General features: G+C 40.2%; 2 protein-coding genes across 8 annotated transcripts in view; one reads left to right on the forward strand and one right to left on the reverse strand.

Moving 5' to 3' along the window:
- LPXN (leupaxin) overlaps positions 1 to 15,308 on the reverse strand; it is a 35,310-nt gene extending 20,002 nt beyond the window's left edge. The window contains exons 1-4 of one of the 5 annotated variants that reach the window (XM_080911912.1): positions 15,097 to 15,300; positions 14,869 to 15,005; positions 7,786 to 7,932; positions 1,887 to 1,933 (exon numbers count right to left, since the gene is read on the reverse strand). In XM_080911912.1, coding sequence (XP_080768038.1) covers positions 1,887 to 1,933; positions 7,786 to 7,932 — 194 coding nt within the window. In that variant the 5' untranslated portion in view covers positions 14,869 to 15,005; positions 15,097 to 15,300. Of the gene's footprint in view, positions 1 to 1,886; positions 1,934 to 7,774; positions 7,933 to 13,043; positions 13,289 to 14,868; positions 15,009 to 15,096 lie in introns of those variants that run through there. The other 4 variants (XM_080911911.1, XM_080911914.1, XM_080911913.1 and 1 more) reach the window with 4 other exon arrangements.
- An 885-nt stretch (positions 15,309 to 16,193) lies between these two features.
- ZFP91 (ZFP91 zinc finger protein, atypical E3 ubiquitin ligase) overlaps positions 16,194 to 18,306 on the forward strand; it is a 29,709-nt gene continuing 27,596 nt past the window's right edge. For all 3 annotated transcript variants that reach the window (XM_080911906.1, XM_080911907.1, XM_080911908.1), the window contains exon 1: positions 16,194 to 16,657. In XM_080911906.1, coding sequence (XP_080768032.1) covers positions 16,314 to 16,657 — 344 coding nt within the window. In that variant the 5' untranslated portion in view covers positions 16,194 to 16,313. The remainder of the gene's footprint in view (positions 16,658 to 18,306) is intronic.

An 18,306-nucleotide genomic window follows, 5' to 3' on the forward strand; every position in this document is an offset into this window, starting at 1 on the left:
AATTGATTTCACAGATGCTGAGAGAGCTAAGAAGCAAACCAGAAGACATGGGGGTTACCAGAAACCCCAGCAGCAAGTCATCGCCAGCCTATGCTAAAAGGACAGAAGGCATGGCAGCATCATGAGAGCCCATGCTCCTGCTCAGTGTGCTGGAACAGCAGCAGGTGGTCACGCTTTAACTGACAGAGACACTGCTGAGAGAGACTCTGGAAAGTCAAGCACAAGTCAAGGCAAGTGCCCTGCATTTTCCTACTCTGCATCTGCCAGTCTCTCCAGCACTTCTTGCTGGCCAAATCCCATGGTAGCCACCTGACCTGGAACGTGGAAAATTCAACCTCTAGAGACAGGTCCCTAGAACACAAAGAGTTGGGAGTTGGTGCTCAGGGGAAATCCCAAGGTATACTGCTATTTTATAAGAGATTTACTAAAAAAAAAAAAAAAAAAAAAAAAAAAAAAAAAAAAAAAAAAAAAAAAACCAATGCCATAGATAGACAGCAGATGGCAGCATGATGTTGGATCTAAGGAGTGTCACGTTCTCATGGACAGTCTACGGTTTATCCTTTCAGTCAGGCTAGCTCTGATATGTGGCTGCACACAAGCACGTGTGTGTAAGTGAGTGTGTGTGTGTGTGTGTGTGTGCTATAAGCTTGATAAAAGCAAGTATCTAGGCCTTTGCAGAAACGTCTTGGCCCTAACTGACAGAGCACAGAATAGGAAAAAGGACAGAGGCCAGTGACCTGGTGCTGTAAGGGAAGATGATCATTTGATAGTGTCAGGATCAAATAACTGATCACAGTGCCAGACATACTGGAAAATAGCTGGTGCTTAGACTGGTTTCCACATTACATATCTGAGTGTTCATATGCATTTCTTTTGACATCTTAATAAAACGTACATTTGCTGAAATTCTCTTAAGGACAGTCACTGCTTTTGTTGTTTGTGTTGGCTTTGATTTTAGCTAAGACAAAAGGGTGAAGACAATGGAGAAATGTTCACCTACCACTTCATGGGGCTGGAATAAATAGGTAACACACATATAAGTAAACTAGCTTCACTCCCACCACAAAAAAAGTGACTTCAAGTGGAACATTTTAAAACGACTTCCCGTATTTCAAGTCCATTCTCTGATTTATCTCCCTATGTGTGCTCTATGTACTATGATTCTGAGATCAGATAATGCAATGGAGCACGCTGTGACAAGTACAAATCCTTAAGAAAAGGGTCTAATCACACACACACACACACACACACACACACACACACACACACACACACACACACGAGCATGCTATGTTTAAAGAGACAGACACAAAGGAGGTAGGCTTTCTGTTTCTGATTAGTTTTAGATTACTAATTCTGCTTTGCTCTGAAGAAATGACTAGTAAATGAATCTATTCCATGTGTAACATTTACTGAAGGGAAACCCTTCTACCACTGAGCAGGCCTGGAAAGTAGAATTATGTATTCATTTGTCCGTGATGAACCCTTGCTGTCTTTACATAGCCTTGTTCTCACACTGACATTGTTAGACCCCCCCTGCTGCATTTTCCTCAGGTATGCTTTCTCCTTTGGGCACTGTCACATGACACCTGGAACTGAAGTGACAAGACTCTGTGCTGATTCTGAAACTTATATTCTTTTTAGGTGGTAAAGAAAATGTGGAGATACCCCCCAACCCCCAGCCCAGACACCAGTATGGATCAAGGTAACTTGAGAAGCTGCCAAGTCAGTGTAGAAGGGTTCTGCCTCCACTCAAAAGTTCTGGGAAGAGGCATATGATGGATGAAATCCAATAATAATCTTTATAAATCAAATTGTCAATTATTAACAATAAATTACGTGATAACTTTTAACTGTGAAGTTATTTATTAGAAACCAGAACATACCTGTTGACATTGGACTCCTGGGTATTGGTTGTATGCATAAGCTGCACCTAAGTGATAGAAAAGAGAAAAGAATGCATGGTGTTGGGATGCTGCTGGTCATCAACATGGAGAGTGAGCACAGCCCATAGCTTCCAAGGAGGATAACCAGAATGGCATTGTAGTACACACTTGTAATCTAAGCTGCTTGAGAAAATGAGGACAAAGATGTATGAGTGTTAGTCTGGGCAGCATACTGATTCCTTGTCTCAAAGATAGTAATAGTAATAATAATCAATAAAAGGATTAGCTAGCAGATTGCTTAAATGTTTCCAAAGGCAGAATTACCTTCCATCATGCAGAGAAAAACCAAATTCCAAACAGAGAATTTAGCACCTGAATAGTTACTACCCTCCCTGCCTTAAAAACAAAGATATAACGAGATGTATTGTCCTCAGGTAGAAAGCATAAAACGATATGGCGGCTCAGGGAAAACCACTTTAAACATAATGGTGCCTAGGGGAAGGCCAGACCACAAGCTTCTTATGAAAGTAATAATGTGTCAACCAAAGATGTGGCTGGGCAGTAATTCTTCTATTCATTCACTGAACACATACTCACTGAGTGTCTTTTATGTTTCAGGGCCTAGAATGTTGTACTCAAACCATAAAATAAAACCATGACATTAATATCAAATACTCTGGGAAATGGTATGGAGTGCCTGATTAGCATTCAAGAGGCCCTGGGTTCTAATCCTAAAAGCACAGAAACTTGTGTGATGGTATACTCCTGTAACACCAGCACTTGGAAGCTGGATGCAGGATCAGGATTCAAGCTCATCCTCTCCTACGCAATGAGCTCAACGTCAGCCTGCATTATTTAAGACCTAACTTAAGAAAAAAACAAACTATTCCGGGCCTTACATTCTATGGGCAAGAAGCAGATTCATAAGTTAGTCGTGGAGTATAAAATAATAAGTATGAAAGTATAATAAGGGAGTATAAAATATTAACAGTAAATATGAAGATAGTAGCTGCCATAAATGCACTGATGTGGAAAAATTCACTGAGTAGAAGACACTTGGATGATGACTTGCATGAGGTAAGGAGAGCATGCAGGTATCAGGGAAATGTGGCCCCTGTGTAAGGTCTCAAAGGGAATGACAGCTGGGAAACAGGGAGGCAGGGAGGCCTGCGCAGTGAAACGGGGAGAGGGGCCAGAGCTGCAGGTGGCAGTCGCACATCATACAACTCAAACTGAGACACTTGTAAGGGAAAGGGAAGGTTCTAGAATTAATTTATGTTGTTTGGTCTCTAAATTTTAAGTTTTGAGAGAAAGACAGAAAGAGAGGATCTAACTTTAATCTAGTCTAGAACTAGATTTAGTATAATCTAGTCTAGAACTCAAGCAGTCAGGTTTCTTCCTATCTCACTGTCACTAGAGCTGAGATTACAAATGTATCCAACCATAATTTCCTAATGAAGTACATATTACTAGTCAAACAACTGGTTCTGTTGTGTTAGGGGATCTACAAAATAATTTCAATCAGGGTGTGGTAGCTCATGATCTTATGGTTTAGCCCTAGCATCTGATAAACTGAGGCAAGAAAATTGCAAATTTGAGGCCAGTCTAGGTAACTGTCTCAAAATAACTGCAACAGCAACAATAATTGTATCAAAACCTCTTTGCCTTATGTTTTAAAGTTTTCATGTAGCTCAGGCTAGCACCAACCTTGCTATGTAGCTGAAGCTGGCTTTGAAGTTCTGCTCCTCATGATAACAGATGCAAGCCACCATACCTGGAAAGGCTTCTTTTCTATACCAATTTTCCCAAAATAATTTAAAACAAGACAGAGCTATATACAAGATGGGAAGCTTCTTAAATATTTTTGATCACTTAAACATTTAAAACCACATTAAAAAAAAAAAAAACTACCCTAACATAGAGTCACTTACCTTAATTGGTAACTCACTTTATTACTTTTAATTTTTACAGTCCAGTAAATTTTACCCACCTCCCAGTCTGCCCTCCTACAGCTCCTCATCCTATTCTTCTTTCTTCCTGTCTCCAAGATGCTCCCCCACCACACCCTACCTAACTGTCAGGCCTCCCTTCTTCCTGGGGCCTCAAGTCTCTCAAGGGCTATTAGCTGTCTCTTTTCTCACTGAGGCCAGACCAAGCAGTCCTCTGTTGCATATGTGTTGGGGGCCTTGGACCAGTTTGTGTATGCAGCCTGGTTGGCAGTTCAGTGTCTGAGAGATCTCAGGGGTCTGGGTTAGTTGAGACTGCTGGTCTTCCTATGGGATTGCTCTCCTATCCTCAGCTTGGCTGTCCTCCAAGAGGCCCAGCAAGTAGCTAACTGAGACAGACACCAGGTACTTAAACGAAACAGCAGACTGAAGTTGGGGACCCTTGTAGTTCAATTAGACAAAGGCTGGAAGAAGCTGAGGAGTTCTGTCATTTTTTAATTTGTAATATTATCCAAAGCTACATGTAATAGTATATTTGAAATTGTTGTTATCTTTAACTTGTACGTTTTTCTAGGGCATAATTTTTTAGTAGAAAAGATTTTTCTAATGCTGATAAATCTGAATGTTCAAGGCCCATTCTGTTCTGTGAAACCTATTCTTAATTCTGTTTTCTTTATTAAAAATGTATAAATACATTCAGAAAAATGTCTTCTTTTGGTTAATTTCTTAGTGCACAAAATAACGCGCTTCACCAGGACATTAACCTACATGTACATTACTACTTTGCTGTATTTGGCCTCCCATCAGCCTCCTTGTCTCCTCTCCCTCTGGTTCATTCCCCTCCACAAGTCTTTTTTGTAATGCAGTATTTGCTTTCCTTTCATCCTCTTTCCTCTCTTGTATTCTGCTCACCCCTTAGTCTTTCCACATTTATTGTCCACCTTCTACTTTGTCCAAGACAATATTCCCATGTGATTTCTCTATCCACCTCCACTCATGCAGCTTCCTGCATTAATATTCTAATAAGCCCAAACTCTGTAGTTGTCTCTATTTGTGATTCTTTTTAACTTATTTTGTAAAGAATGGGTAACAGCAAAATCTTCTTTAATTTCATTACACTGGTTTATAAATGTATCCAATACAGTAAAGCCAAAATCAATCAAATGTCAAGATTTTTCAGAAGCATGTTTTCACATTAAACAATTTAGCTACATGATCTCTTATCTCTTGATTTTTGCTGGGAAAAATTGAAGCTGCCTCCTTTTGTTAAGATCAGTTGTATATAACTGTACTTTGTTAAGAAGCACTTGTTCAATCTACATTGATTATATCATTTGATTTCAGATCTCCAGCTGATTTTGTACATAATGCTAGCTATGCTTTATACGATAAGTTTTCAAAAACTTGAGCATTTCCAAAAGCCAGAGAACAACAGCCAACACATTTGCCGGTCTTAATCATTTTAGTTTTGAGCGGCAGGATGCTGCTGTTTGTTTAGATGAAGTCAAAAATTCTGTGCACTTTTCAGTCTGCTCCAGATGCACTTGTGCTATTGGTTTAAGTTGGTAAGAACACTTTACTGTGATGCTACTAACAATCTGTTTTTTAGTCTTATAAAATTTTGTTTTCTTCAATGTTAAACTATTTCATCTCACTGCATTGTCATTAGTAATATTGTTTGTCTTACTTTTTAACATGAAAATAAACTTCCAGATGCTTTATGTTGATTCTGTGTTGTGCATCAGGTAAAAAATACATCAAAGAGCTTGGAATGCCTTGATTTTCTAATTGAGATCTCTGATGACAATGACTTAATACTAGCATTGATGACTTTCAAAGACAGTCTACTCTTTCCACCTTGCATATAAGCAGAAGAAAATGTGAAACTGAAAATGAGCAACAAAAAAAAATCTTTACAAGAGTGGTTTGCTAGAAGCGGAAATGTGTATCTCAGAGTAAATCTGCAAATACACTTCCTGCAGCTCGGCATGAAACCTGAAGGTTTGATTTCTATTTTGCTTTAAGCTGACCAGCAGATGTTTCTTAAGATTTCTAAGTGCTAGCAAAAAACTAGAACAAACATTTAGAAATTCACAAATACAAATAAAAATGCTTCCATAACATTCACAGTATAGTGTTTGTGATGACACTGAATTCTAATTCCTATGACATTATGTGTGATTTCCTCATTACTTGTTGACCCTAGATGTTCCAGGTATGCATCACATGGACCACAGCATGGCAGCATACCAAGATTTCTTCTGCTGCTACCTAAGACTAAAGATGTTAGCTTATGTTCTCACTCTCAGACTTCAGAGCCATCACCCTGAAAACTGTCATAAAAAGGTGTTGTAACTGACATTCTGTCTGAACTGGATCAGGAAGATCCTTTGGAGTTAGTTATAATCAAATTAGTATAATAAAGCAAATACTAATAAGAAAGCTTCAAAAACAGTTTAAAGTGTTTTATGAAAGGAAATAAATGGGATGTCAGATAAAAATACAAAACCTCAGGTCTCATACAAGTAAACAAAGATCAATGCCAGCATGGTGGCTTCTACTGCAAATGAGGTGGGAAGTCGCTGCCAGAGTCAGGGTAGAGGAATATGGTACTCAGTCTTGTCTCAAGGCTCAATGAGGCTGCTATGTGATAATGAAGTGGAGGTGTTCATGCAGGACTCCATTAAGAAGCTATGGCTGTAGTTGAGTCATTTCAAAACATCACTCTCTATTAGAGAATCAGATAGCATTCTAGGGAAAAGCTGGAAACTCGCTATTCCTGCGTTCAAACTCCAGTGTAAAATACTCATTCTATAGAGTACCCAAACATGAATCAGAACATTATAATTCATAAATATAAGATATTAAAAGCATCCACTCAATATGTTGTATACCAATTTCATTCTCATTAAGCAAGCTTTAGTTATAACTAGGGTCTGTACATAGTTATCCAAAGGAAAAAAATGTACATCTCAACAAATATGCACTCAATAGTTTTAACAGTCATAAATTAACATAACAGATCGCTGGTGGATTTAGGGGTTTGGGGGTTTGTTTGTTTGTTTTTGTGGTAGCTGCCAAGAGTTTCACCATCTCTAAGTAGATGAAAACAATTTCTGAATACATTTAACAGAAAATAACACACACAAAGTAACAGCTGTATAGAGTCACCCAGAGACTTATCTAAACTATCAGGTGAATCCTGGTCTTACTGGGTATGACTATAGTTGAACTATAACAGGGCACTTCTGGTAACAGGTTCAGGAAGCAACATCAAGTAGTCAGCATGTACCAGGCAATACTCTGCTATTATGTCCTTACTAAAAAGAAGTTTCAAAGGCTTACTCTATGGTCATTTTCTTAGTTGGGGTTTTCATTGCTGACTAAAGCAACTTTTATAAAAACAACATGTACTTGGGGCCGGCCTACAGTTTCGGAGATTCAGTCCAATATCATCACAGCAGGAACATGGCATCCAGGCAGACATGGTTTTCTAGAAAGAGCTGAGAGTTCTACATCTTAATTTGAAGGCAGCCAGAAAGTGTCTCTCTCTCTTTTGCACTGGGTGAAGATTGAACATAGGCCTTCAAAGTCCTCCCTCACAGTGACACATTTTCTCCAATAAGGCCACACATATTCTAACAAGGGCACACCTCCTAATAGTGTCACTCCCTATGAGTCAAGCATTCAAACACATGAATAGTGGTGGTCAAACCTATTCAAATCTCTACAGCCATTTTCTCAATTCTCCTCTTTCCAAAAGCAGCTACCTTTAAATCAATATTGAAATGAAGTTCTTTCTTCCTTCAATATATATTTTCCTTAATATGCAATATTACATATAATTTATAATTGATATAATATAAATATAATTTTGTGGGATATAATTAATTTTTAGAAATATTGTCAAACATTGATTGTCTATAATAGATCAAATGTTACCTCCAACGGACTTGTGTTACCCTGAGATGACAAGGTCTTTGGAGTTTGGGGAAGCTTGCTAGTCTGTGTGGATTGCTGATCCAAGCAACAAGAAACTGGATTTGCATATTCCTCACTGTCCTGAAGAGTGCAGCCTTCCAGTTCCTCCAGTAAGGCATCTATGTCACAGAAAAAAAGAGGGGTATAATGTGAGAGGTATAATCGGTGAGTCTCCAGGATTATTTTCTTAAATATTCTCTTCTTGTTTTGAATAACAAAAATTTACAAATACTTTATTCCATCCTTACCTTACTTCAGAAGTGTGACATATCCCAGAAAATATCTGTGATTTCCTATGGTACATTCAATTTCATAGTCTCTACAATTTAGTTTCTGATATTCTAGGAATTGATTTTACCCAGATAGGGCAGACTGATTTTAACCAGAATAGGGCAGATATCTCAGCCCCTACTCCTTATGCATGTGCACACATATTATCTATTAGAAAAATAGAAGCAATTTGATTACTTTATTGCAATCTTTTAAAATATGCCAAGAGGCAAAAAAAAATTTTAATCCTGACTTTTTTAGTCTATCTCAAGGGTTAGCCCAAGATTATAACACAATAAATAGGTACGTATTTTAGTCTTTTTGATGTTGGTTTATTTGTTTTATTAGGTGTGGAGAGGTAAAAAAGTTGAAAAAACAAAACTAAAGTATTATACAATCAAACAAGATGTAGCAATCCAAATTGCTGGGACTTCTGCAGTTTTCTTGGGGAAAAGCCAACAGGTGTCACAAAAATTTTGCTAATACCTTTCTGTTGTAATGTAAGTAATTATAACAATTACAAATTAACCATGCCAATCACAGTATATGGAGAGTACAGTTTGCATGTAATTATCCTAACAGGTTGAGGTAAAGGACATTTCTGTTGTCATTTAATATAAAGGAAAGAGACAGTGTAGCTCTCACAGACAGCTGAACACAAAATCAGATCTCCAATGAGCAATATTTTATCCCAGCCTCAACACTGTAAACTTGTACATTGGCACTGCCAGTATCAGCAGATTGTCTGAGTCATCTTCAGCACAGCATGTTCTCTGAAGGTCTTTCTTCATCTATATAATGAAGCAATTGGATGGAAAGATTTTTTTTCAAATTGCAAGTCAAAATACTTGTCTTTTTTTTAACTCAGTGGATTTTTAAGATATGTTAGTTTGTATAAGCTTGCAAAGCATCAGATTGTATGATTTCTAAGGACCTGCCTAGCTCTGAAGTTCTCATGTATTTCATATTTGGAGAGAACGGGTTTCGCTCTGACTAGTTTTTAAGAGATGCTGCTGTAGATCAAACCTAGAATCTACCAAGTAGCCCAGGATGGCCTAAAACCCAGTGATCTTTTTGCCTCCACCTCCTGAATGTTGGAATTTTATAGGTGTGACATGACACCATGTACAGCTCAAAAACTGTCTTCCCTCCACTGCATTCCCTTTCAACAATGCTGAACGCAGGAACTTATATATACTAGGCAAGGTATGTTGTGCCATGGAGCCACGCCCCAGATTAAGGATGGATATTTCTCAATATTATGGAAAAATCTAATTGTTTTGTTTTCACAAAAGAAATCTTCTGTAGAACTTGCTCAGTCACAAAAGTTTGACCTTCATTTATCATTTTAGAATTAACCAACCTGAACTAATCTCTTTTGGCCAAACTGCCCTTCAAGAAATAAACAGACAAAAAAAAAAAAAAAAAAAAAAGAAGGGGAGAAGAGGCACATATATATTAAGAGAGAACCGAAAGACATATAACTAATTCAATTTAGATCATTAACTTTAATTTAGAAAATAAAACAGATAGTATTTATTTGAGAGTTTTGTAAGTTTTTAATAAAAATTTATAGGCAAGTACAAAATAAATCATTTTGCAAATTCAGAATTCAATGTTCAGAATGAGTTTCATAAGCATAAGAGGGCAGATGATTAGTTAAAATTTTGAAAGAATATTTAACACTGTATAGTCAATAATATTAAATACTAACATCTTAGAAATTTGAAAATATTCGCATTAAAGTGATGTCAGTTAATCTAGGCATGGTAATGTTATTTTGTGATATTAAAGAACCACTATTAAGGTTATCAGCTACTTAGTATGGTTGTTTGTAATAAATTAATACTGAATTACATACAGATAAAAATGTAATAATTGAAATTCCTTAAAAACAATAAATAAATGGAAAACATAAGCATATGAAATAAGACTGTCAAGAACTGATGATTATTGAAGCTGATCCAAAGGGCACAATAAAAAAAAAATCATTAAACTGTTTTTCTCCAGTTCTGTATATGTTTTAATTCTCTACAATAAAAGATCTTGGGTTTTTTTAAGTAAATAAAACAGAAGAACAAAGCAAATGTTTTATCTCAGAATCTTAATAGCCAGCCTCAACTCTGAATTTCAGAATTCCAAAACCGTACATATTAGAATGCAACCATTTTTTTCAGTTTTCTAAACTTCATTCCAATCAGAAATCAGAGGCCTTCCTGGACCAAGAGAATTCATTTATATTAAACATGATGGTACAAGAGTATCATTCAGCAGAGAGTGTGAAGTTATTCTCAGAAGCATCAGCTCACCAAATCTATTTTAATTCTCCTTTCTGCTCACGAGTTACCAAAACTTTCACTTCCTGTTTCCAATGAGCACATATTTTACCAATTCCCAAAGCTACTCTTTTGGCTTCATGCAGAGTTTTAAACTAGATGACTAATTTTGGTGTGACAAATATGAGATTTCTAGGGGTTAGTGACACTAAACACTGCAGTTTGTCTTCCTCATCCTTGACCTGTGAAAATTAAATATCAACCTTAACTTGTCAAGAACACAAGGAAGTCTCTTGGGGGTCTCAGTGGGTTAGAGTTATCTCATCCCAAAATTGTGAAGATTTAGGTAAAACCTTCAAGGCGAATACATGCTACTAAGATCCAAAGCAGTACTTCAGAAAGGAAATATTTGCCCACTTGAGCCAACCTGTCCTTTATAAAATTTCTAAACAAGTAGAAAGAGAAATCCACCTTAAGTCTTAGGTTGGATTTTGGTTCTGTTGCTGTTTGTTAAGGTAGGGTCTCACTCTAGGCCAAGTTGACCCTGGAACTAACAAGGTAGCCCAGGCTGACCTTAAACTGTGGGCAGTCATCCAACCTAATCTCTTAAGTGCCGGGATCGTGGATGTACACTATTGTACCTGGCAGATACTCCCTGCCTTTTGTTTTATTTTGGGTTTTGAGACAGGGCCTAGAACTTGCTACATAAACCAGATTGGCCTCAAATTCACAGAGATCTATCTACTTCTGCCTTCCATATCTGACTATTTAAAGATAGGATTGTATATAGCCTAGGCTGGCCTCAAATATATAGCCAAAAATAACCTTTAGTTTTTGATCTTTCTACTTCCACCTCTGGAACATCAGTATTGAAGCTGAGAAACACTACACACTCCATGCAAATTGTGACAATTTGAAGAGACTGTTGAGGGGTAACCTATAGCAAACTGGATAATCTACAGTTAGCTCCCAAAGTTGTATACTTTCTACATTTATGAAAAAGATTTCCTTAACTTATCCTACTCAGAAAATCTTAAAGTCTACATTTTTTACAAAATGAATTACTTCACTGGCCACCAGAACAAACACTCTTCTAGCATAGGAGAACAACCTGTAACATTATCATTTAACTGTACTTAGTGCCAGGTGCTCCTGAGAGTGAACAAGGTATTCTGGGTTTTCTTTATTTAAAGGAAAACAGTAACACCTATTTCAGAAGATTACTGAAAACACTAAACTGACTAACATATTTTAAGTTTTCCCAATATTAATTGTCCTTTAACTTTTTGAACTAATTTTGAATTAAATCTAAAATGTATTTTGATACTGTGGCTAATTTTGAATTTTAACGTAGAATCCAGATTCTCCTCTATTTAATATTGGTTATTTATTCATTGGGAATTTGATGTGTGCTATCCATAAAATAAAGCACAATAAGATCCTATCCGGGGGGGGGGAAAAAAAAAAAAAAAACTTGGTAACACTCCATGGAGAAATGAGAACTGCCTTCCTCAATAGGCACATAGACTATGCATGCATCAAATTCTGAAAGAATAAATAATCAATATTGTATAGAAAAGAATCTGGATTCTACATTAAAGTCCAAGATAACAGCATTAACCACAATATCAAACTATATTTTACTAACAAAACAGTTTGGCATTTATTAAAAACACCCTCTTTTCCTTTATTAATTTTTGTCTTTCTGTTTCTCCAGTTCTTCAAACACAACACCAATAGTTAGTTTTAACGACAATGTACAAGCTATGCACTTTGCTATTGTTGGAAGTTTTTGCATAGCTACAAACACAATATGGAATTAATATAGCTTTCCATGTGAGTAAAAGTTAGTTAACTTGGTGTTAAGGATAACAAAAATAGGTGATAGAAAGACAGATAGATAGATGCAGATTAGACAGACAGACGATAAAAAGTTGCCATGTATATGAAATGAGCCCCAAGGAGGCAGCCGACTTTACACCTCCAAGCTTTGAAACCTGAGGTCTCTCTGGGCACGGTAGCCAGCGCCACTTCTACTGCTGTTGTCATTCCCTCAGAGAGGAAGGAAGGACTCCTTTTTGCCATGCAATCTGCTCCTTCAAGATTTCACTAAATAAAAAGCAACAAGAACCACTCCAGTGATGGCATCCTTGTAGTCTAACAGTAAATTACAGGGAAATGAAGCCACCCTGGCCCTTTTGCAATCTCTATAGACCCTTTACTCTGCATGGTTATTTCACTGTCCTTCCACTATCCTCCCTCCTTCCCAGTTTTCTTTCCTTTCTTCCCTCCTTCCCTTCCTTCATTTCCTCTTCCTTTCCTATCCTTTTTTCCCCTTCTAATGTCGGATCTCCACAGTCACCTAGCTGTAGCGCTGCCCTATGACCTCAGCAGCTGCCGATGGGAAAGGCACTTTCAATTATAAATCCTTGTTTCTTCAGGTGTCTGATCTATAGTTAGCTCTCAGCTCTCTGTGCCTCCGCAAACAGTCACCCGGTAGCTCCCCTGAACAACGATAGTTCCTCCAGCACCACTCTTGCTTGAACCAAGGACAGAAGTGAAAATAAAATCTTTCAGTCCTATCCTCACTTTGACCAGGCCATGCTTAATCATTACAGATGGGGATGCATGGCAGCCAAGCCCACACTTCCTTAGAGCATCTTCTCCAAAAGCCCCTCACTCACCCAGCTCTTCCATTGTCCTACACCTACGGTGCTCTAGTCTTGAAGAACTGCTCTGGCACGTGGTGAAGAAGAGGACCACAACGGAACTGAATGAGACCGTGCAAGGCAACCTCTGCGAGCCCTTTTGGTTCCTGTGTTTGCTTAGCGGTTCCTCACTTTTGATTGGTTGAATACTTTCTTTTCTAGTAGCTCAGTTCTTGGTTTTTTGGGTGTTTGTTTGTCTGGTTGGTTTGTTTGTTTGTTTGTTTTGAATAGTGCTGACAGAAAAGGGCAAGTTGTACAAGACTGAGATTTTGATGTTACACTGACCAGGGTGTCTATAGAGACTGAAAGATTTGTTTTTAATTTAAACACCTGCCATATGCAAGGGATCTTCTTGAACTCATAGAAAGTTTAGGTTTATATTTGTGGAGTTTTCCAAGTTTAAGTTTCCCACTGTCCACTACCAGCTATTTTTTTCTGTCGCCTCCTTTGCTGTAAAACTGAGGACCATGGAAGCATAGGCCCCTTTCTTAAAATCTGACTAAATAGTGACAACTTCATTTCACTGTCTGCACTTACTTGGAAATCAAGCTGACCTCCTTTCCCAAACTATGATTTTTAGAAACAAACCTTTGAAAAACTCTGTGTGTGTGTGTGTGTGTGTGTGTGTCCGTGTATGCATGTATAGGCATTCACGGGTTGTAAGAGTAAGGAGTCAGCTCTCTCCTAACATCTGGGTCCCACAGATCAAATTCATCAGACTTTTCAGCAAAGTGCCTTTATATGCTAAGCAATCTTGGCCCCGATTATAAATTCTTTAAAGTTGAATAGAAGGTCTCTGATCCTGGTTTATAGTTATTCAAAATGCAAACCTCTGCAGGATAAGAAAGAATTCAGAAGATTTAAGATATTAGGTATTAAGCTTCCAGAATCTGAATTTGTTCATCTCAAAAACAAACAAACAAACAAAACCAAACAAAACCCACTGCATTTATAACAAGCCCACCTACAGAAGGCAGTATGTAAAGAATTATACTATATAATTATGGCCCTGTGGAGTGGCTTTTGTCCTGGTGTTTACCAGTATGCAAACAGGCACAGGGAGTAGCAACTGGCTAAAAGAACAGAATAAAGAAATAGTCTTGTTACTTGATACATAATCAGTTTACTTTAATATGTGATCTTGCTTCTATAGTGCAATGATCATCTTTTAAAAGAAATGTCATTCGTTTTACTAAGACCTTTTTAAAAGAGGCTCGCTTTTTGTATTACTTTGAGCAGCCATTGGATGTCAGTGCTGTTCCAAACGTGCTCATTGAGAATAGCGCTGCAAAAAAATCATTCCTACTGACACTGTCGGGTTTTTACAACTGAAAAGGACACTAATCCTTTGAAAGTGCAAAACTCAGTACAGACTATAAAGCATTTGTCCTATCTGTGTGGCAAACGAGCCAGATGCTGGACGGGGAAGGGGGGGGGGCAGGAAAATGAATTAAAACTTAATGGCTAATGTAAAATACAGAATTATTCTATTTCCAAACTTTGTATCTACTCATCCTCTTTTGTAGATTTTAACTTAAGATGTTTCCATTTTCGAACACTAAGGAGTCTCCTTGAAAGTTGTTTCCGGATTACAATGCATAAAAGGCAAACCAAGGAACGCAAACAATGTACAAAAGGGAAAGAAATGCCTACAAACATGTACGAGGGGAAAACCCACAAGAGTCTGCTCCGGTTTGAACAACTGGAAAGCCCCCTTTACTCATCAGGAAGGTACTTAGCTGCAAACGCTAGACAGAGCTATTATGACTGTGCTTCCTGTGCTGCAGAAACATCTACAAACCGCAAAGGCATGTGGCCTCGGGGCGGAGAACCTGAGAGTTCTTGCTTCTCCACAAAGATCGGTGCAAGTCACGCTAACGGTCTCTCCAGCTCCAGCTCAGGGACCACAAGCAACGCCAATTCCGTGACGCCCCATTCCTGCTAGGAAACAAGTTTACAATTCGTTCCACATGTTTTATTAAAATTGGATTCATAGGAGCATAACTAGTCCATGACCTTCTGGACTTACTTAAGAGAGGCTCAACACAAGATGGAGGAATGAAAATGAACATAGCTAGAAGTTCGCAGAGGAGGTGTCAAATGAACAGACCGAAGTAAGTAAAGACTATGACGACTGCAGTTCGGAGAACTTACAAAAAATCTTAACAGTAAAAGTAGGATTCTCTCCCAGGCACCCCTAACCAATAATTGGTTCAATATTTGTGCCAGTTGTACGGAGACATCGCGGCCTAACCCGGAAGCAATGCCTCGCTGAAACGTAAACTCGGACAAGAGATAGAAAAGCTCCCAGCCTTCCCTCTGCCTCTAGTTTCCCATCATTTCCCTAGAAGCAAAGACTACATAGGACTTCGTCTCCCAGAATGCCCTGGGCGAAGTTGGCCTTGCGCATGCGCCTCAAGACTATTCCCGCGTTATCCCCTCAACCCCGCCTCTATCCTATCGCCGCCATTTTTTTCCGAGACTTTCATCCGGCAACGGACAGGGCCTTTTTTTCTTAAAGGAGAAGCTGCAACTCAAATAATTTACTTCTCTCAAGAGCTGGCGGCGCTGGGGACAGAAAGGCCAGAGCAGGAAGGTGGGGGTCCAAGTGGAAGCGGGATAACGTCCAGGCTACTTCTTATGCTAGCAAGAACCCTTGAGGGAACAGCGGCGCCTCAGGGAGGCAGGTGCGCGCGCAGCCGGCAGGGGGGTGCGCGAGGCTGGGAAAGGTGCGTTTTGTCCTCGCCACCGCCCTCACCACCCCTGCCCCTCCCACCGACCCTAGCTTGAGTTGAACTCCTGAGGGGGGCGGGGGGAAGGTCACTTTGGGATTGTCGCGAGACGCAGCCGTTTAACGGTGAGAACGGGCGCGCGGGGAAGGAAACCTCGCGCTCTCCCTCAGAGCCGTTTCCTGATTGGTAGAAGAAAGGGGTGGGGGAGGGCACCGAGTGCGCTGCCGCGTGTGAGACCGCGAGGGGCTGGGCCAGGGGGCCGATCCTCCTCAGCGATTGGCTCGCTGCGTGTCTGTACGGGTGCGCGCGTGCGCGCTGCCTGCGGTCGCGGGCTTGAGTGGCAGGGGGCGGGTGGGGGGTGCCCTCGGAACGGGCGGAGGGGCGGGGGGGAGAGAGGCGCTCCGGAGTGAGGGAGCCGGACGCTCCGGGAGCCGAAGGGGGCGGGGGGAGCTGCGCCGCGGGCGCCGCCGCCTCCACCGCCTGGGACGCAGGGGTGGGGGACGGACGAGCCCCGATGCCGGGGGAGACGGAGGAGCCGCGATCCCCGGAGCAGCAGGACCAGGAAGGGGGCCCGGCAGCGGCGGCCGACGCGGCTTCGGACGTGCTCCGGCCCGGCGCGGCGGCGGCGGCGAAGCCTGCAGAGACCGCGAGCAGCCGCGTGCTGAGGGGAGGTCGGGACCGCGGCCGGAGCGCTGCGGCCGCCGCCGCCGCCGCCGCTGTGTCCCGCCGGAGAAAGGCCGAGTATCCCCGCCGGCGGAGGAGCAGCCCCAGCAACAGGCCTCCCGACGGTCCCGGGCATCAGTCCGCGGCCGCGAAGCCCCCGTCTCCTGCTCAGGGCAAGAAGAGTCCGCGACTCCAGTGAGTAACAGTCTTTCAGGCGTTGGGGAAGACCCCCCTCTAGTTCTCACACTACCCTCCCGGCTCCCGTAGCGCCCGCTCCACGTGACACCCTGCTTGCTCTGCCCCCTGCCGGCTCCGCACGCCAGATGTCTTGGCGCTGGTGCCCCGGCTCCCGCTGCTTCGCAGCCTGAGGCCGCCAGCCCACGCCCGATGTCGCTGGGTGCAGGCTGCACGCTCTCTACCTCCTGCCTACTCAGTCCTCTGGCTTCTGCGCCCCCTTTGTCAGCCTATGGCTTCCAGTGTTACATCACATTCCCATTAGGAAATCAGCCGCACCATATTAGCTCCGAAGAGTGCTTTTACCTGTTACTAACTTTAACATTCGCACCACATGCAAGGTAGCCTTTCTCGCCCTTCTAAATGGTCACGTTCACCAGGCTGAAAACACGGCTGGGCCAATTACAAAGCATATTTTATACAACTAAACTACATGTGTAGTGCTTTTTACCAGTGTATGAACTTTTTCTTCATGCGTATATTTTAACGTAGGTACTTTTAAAATTAAATGGATCTGAATTACTACTTTGAACTAATTAGAGGCCCTTAACAGATGGCCAGGAGCGTAAATATTTTAAATTGCTCATTAAAGTAATGCTCAAGAATAATTAAGTATAAGAGTTTATAAGTCACAGGTTTTAATCAAATTAGCTATTCACTGTTGAGAATATTATGTCATTTGATTTACAAGTGGGACACAGACAGAAAATCAAAGAACAGGGATTTCAGTTTTAGATAACCCGCAACCTCCCAGTAAAGAGAGTGCAAGGTCTTGGCTTACCTTAGACCTAGGAAATTTTTAAAGTTTACAAACAAGATTGCTCCAGAATTAAATCTGTGACTTGGAACAGTTGCATAAGAAGCCTCAGGAATAAAATCCAAGTGTATCATATTTTGCTACTAGAGTGTTTTTCCCTGGTTTTGAATGTGATTTAAGTTAACAAAGTTTACTTTAAGAATACTTAGGAACTATATTTCTGTGGAGAGTAAAACTTTACAAATTTTTAAGCCGAATTGGAAGTTGTAACTGCTGTATGTATATTTTTAGAAAAATCGTAATATATTTAATCTCACAAACTTGAAAATATGTAAACCATTAGTCTTAATTGAGCATAAATTCCTTAGGCAAGATCTTTAACCTATGTGCCCTTCAGTTCTTCTCTGCACAGAGTGGTTATACGGGGAATAATCTCTAAGACCGGAGCTTGTGTGTATTAAATATATTGTGGAGCCATTCAACTTGTTATTTTGAGGAGTGGTAGCCTAACAAAAGCAGGAGTACTTTATAGTAGTGTTTTTGTTTATGGTTTTGTATTATCTTAACATAAATGTGCCACTTGAGAGTTACGTGCATCTGAATCAAGTTAAAGTATTCCAAGAATAGTGTTTAGCTTTTCCCTACCTGGTAGGAAATACTCATGGACCTTGGATCCTACAACATAATTGTGGAAACAGTTGATCTTGGATGTATATGATTATTTGCATTAGTTTATCACAATTTTCCTTGTGAAGAGGAAGAAGCAATCTTACTTCCTTCTCATCTAGTACTATAAGTAGTTATGGTGATCTTTATACCCCTTTTTTGCCATAAGATTTATTTAAGATTGCCT

This window comes from Micromys minutus (assembly GCF_963924665.1).
Source record: "Micromys minutus genome assembly, chromosome: 2".
Taxonomy (NCBI): Eukaryota; Metazoa; Chordata; class Mammalia; order Rodentia; family Muridae; genus Micromys; species Micromys minutus.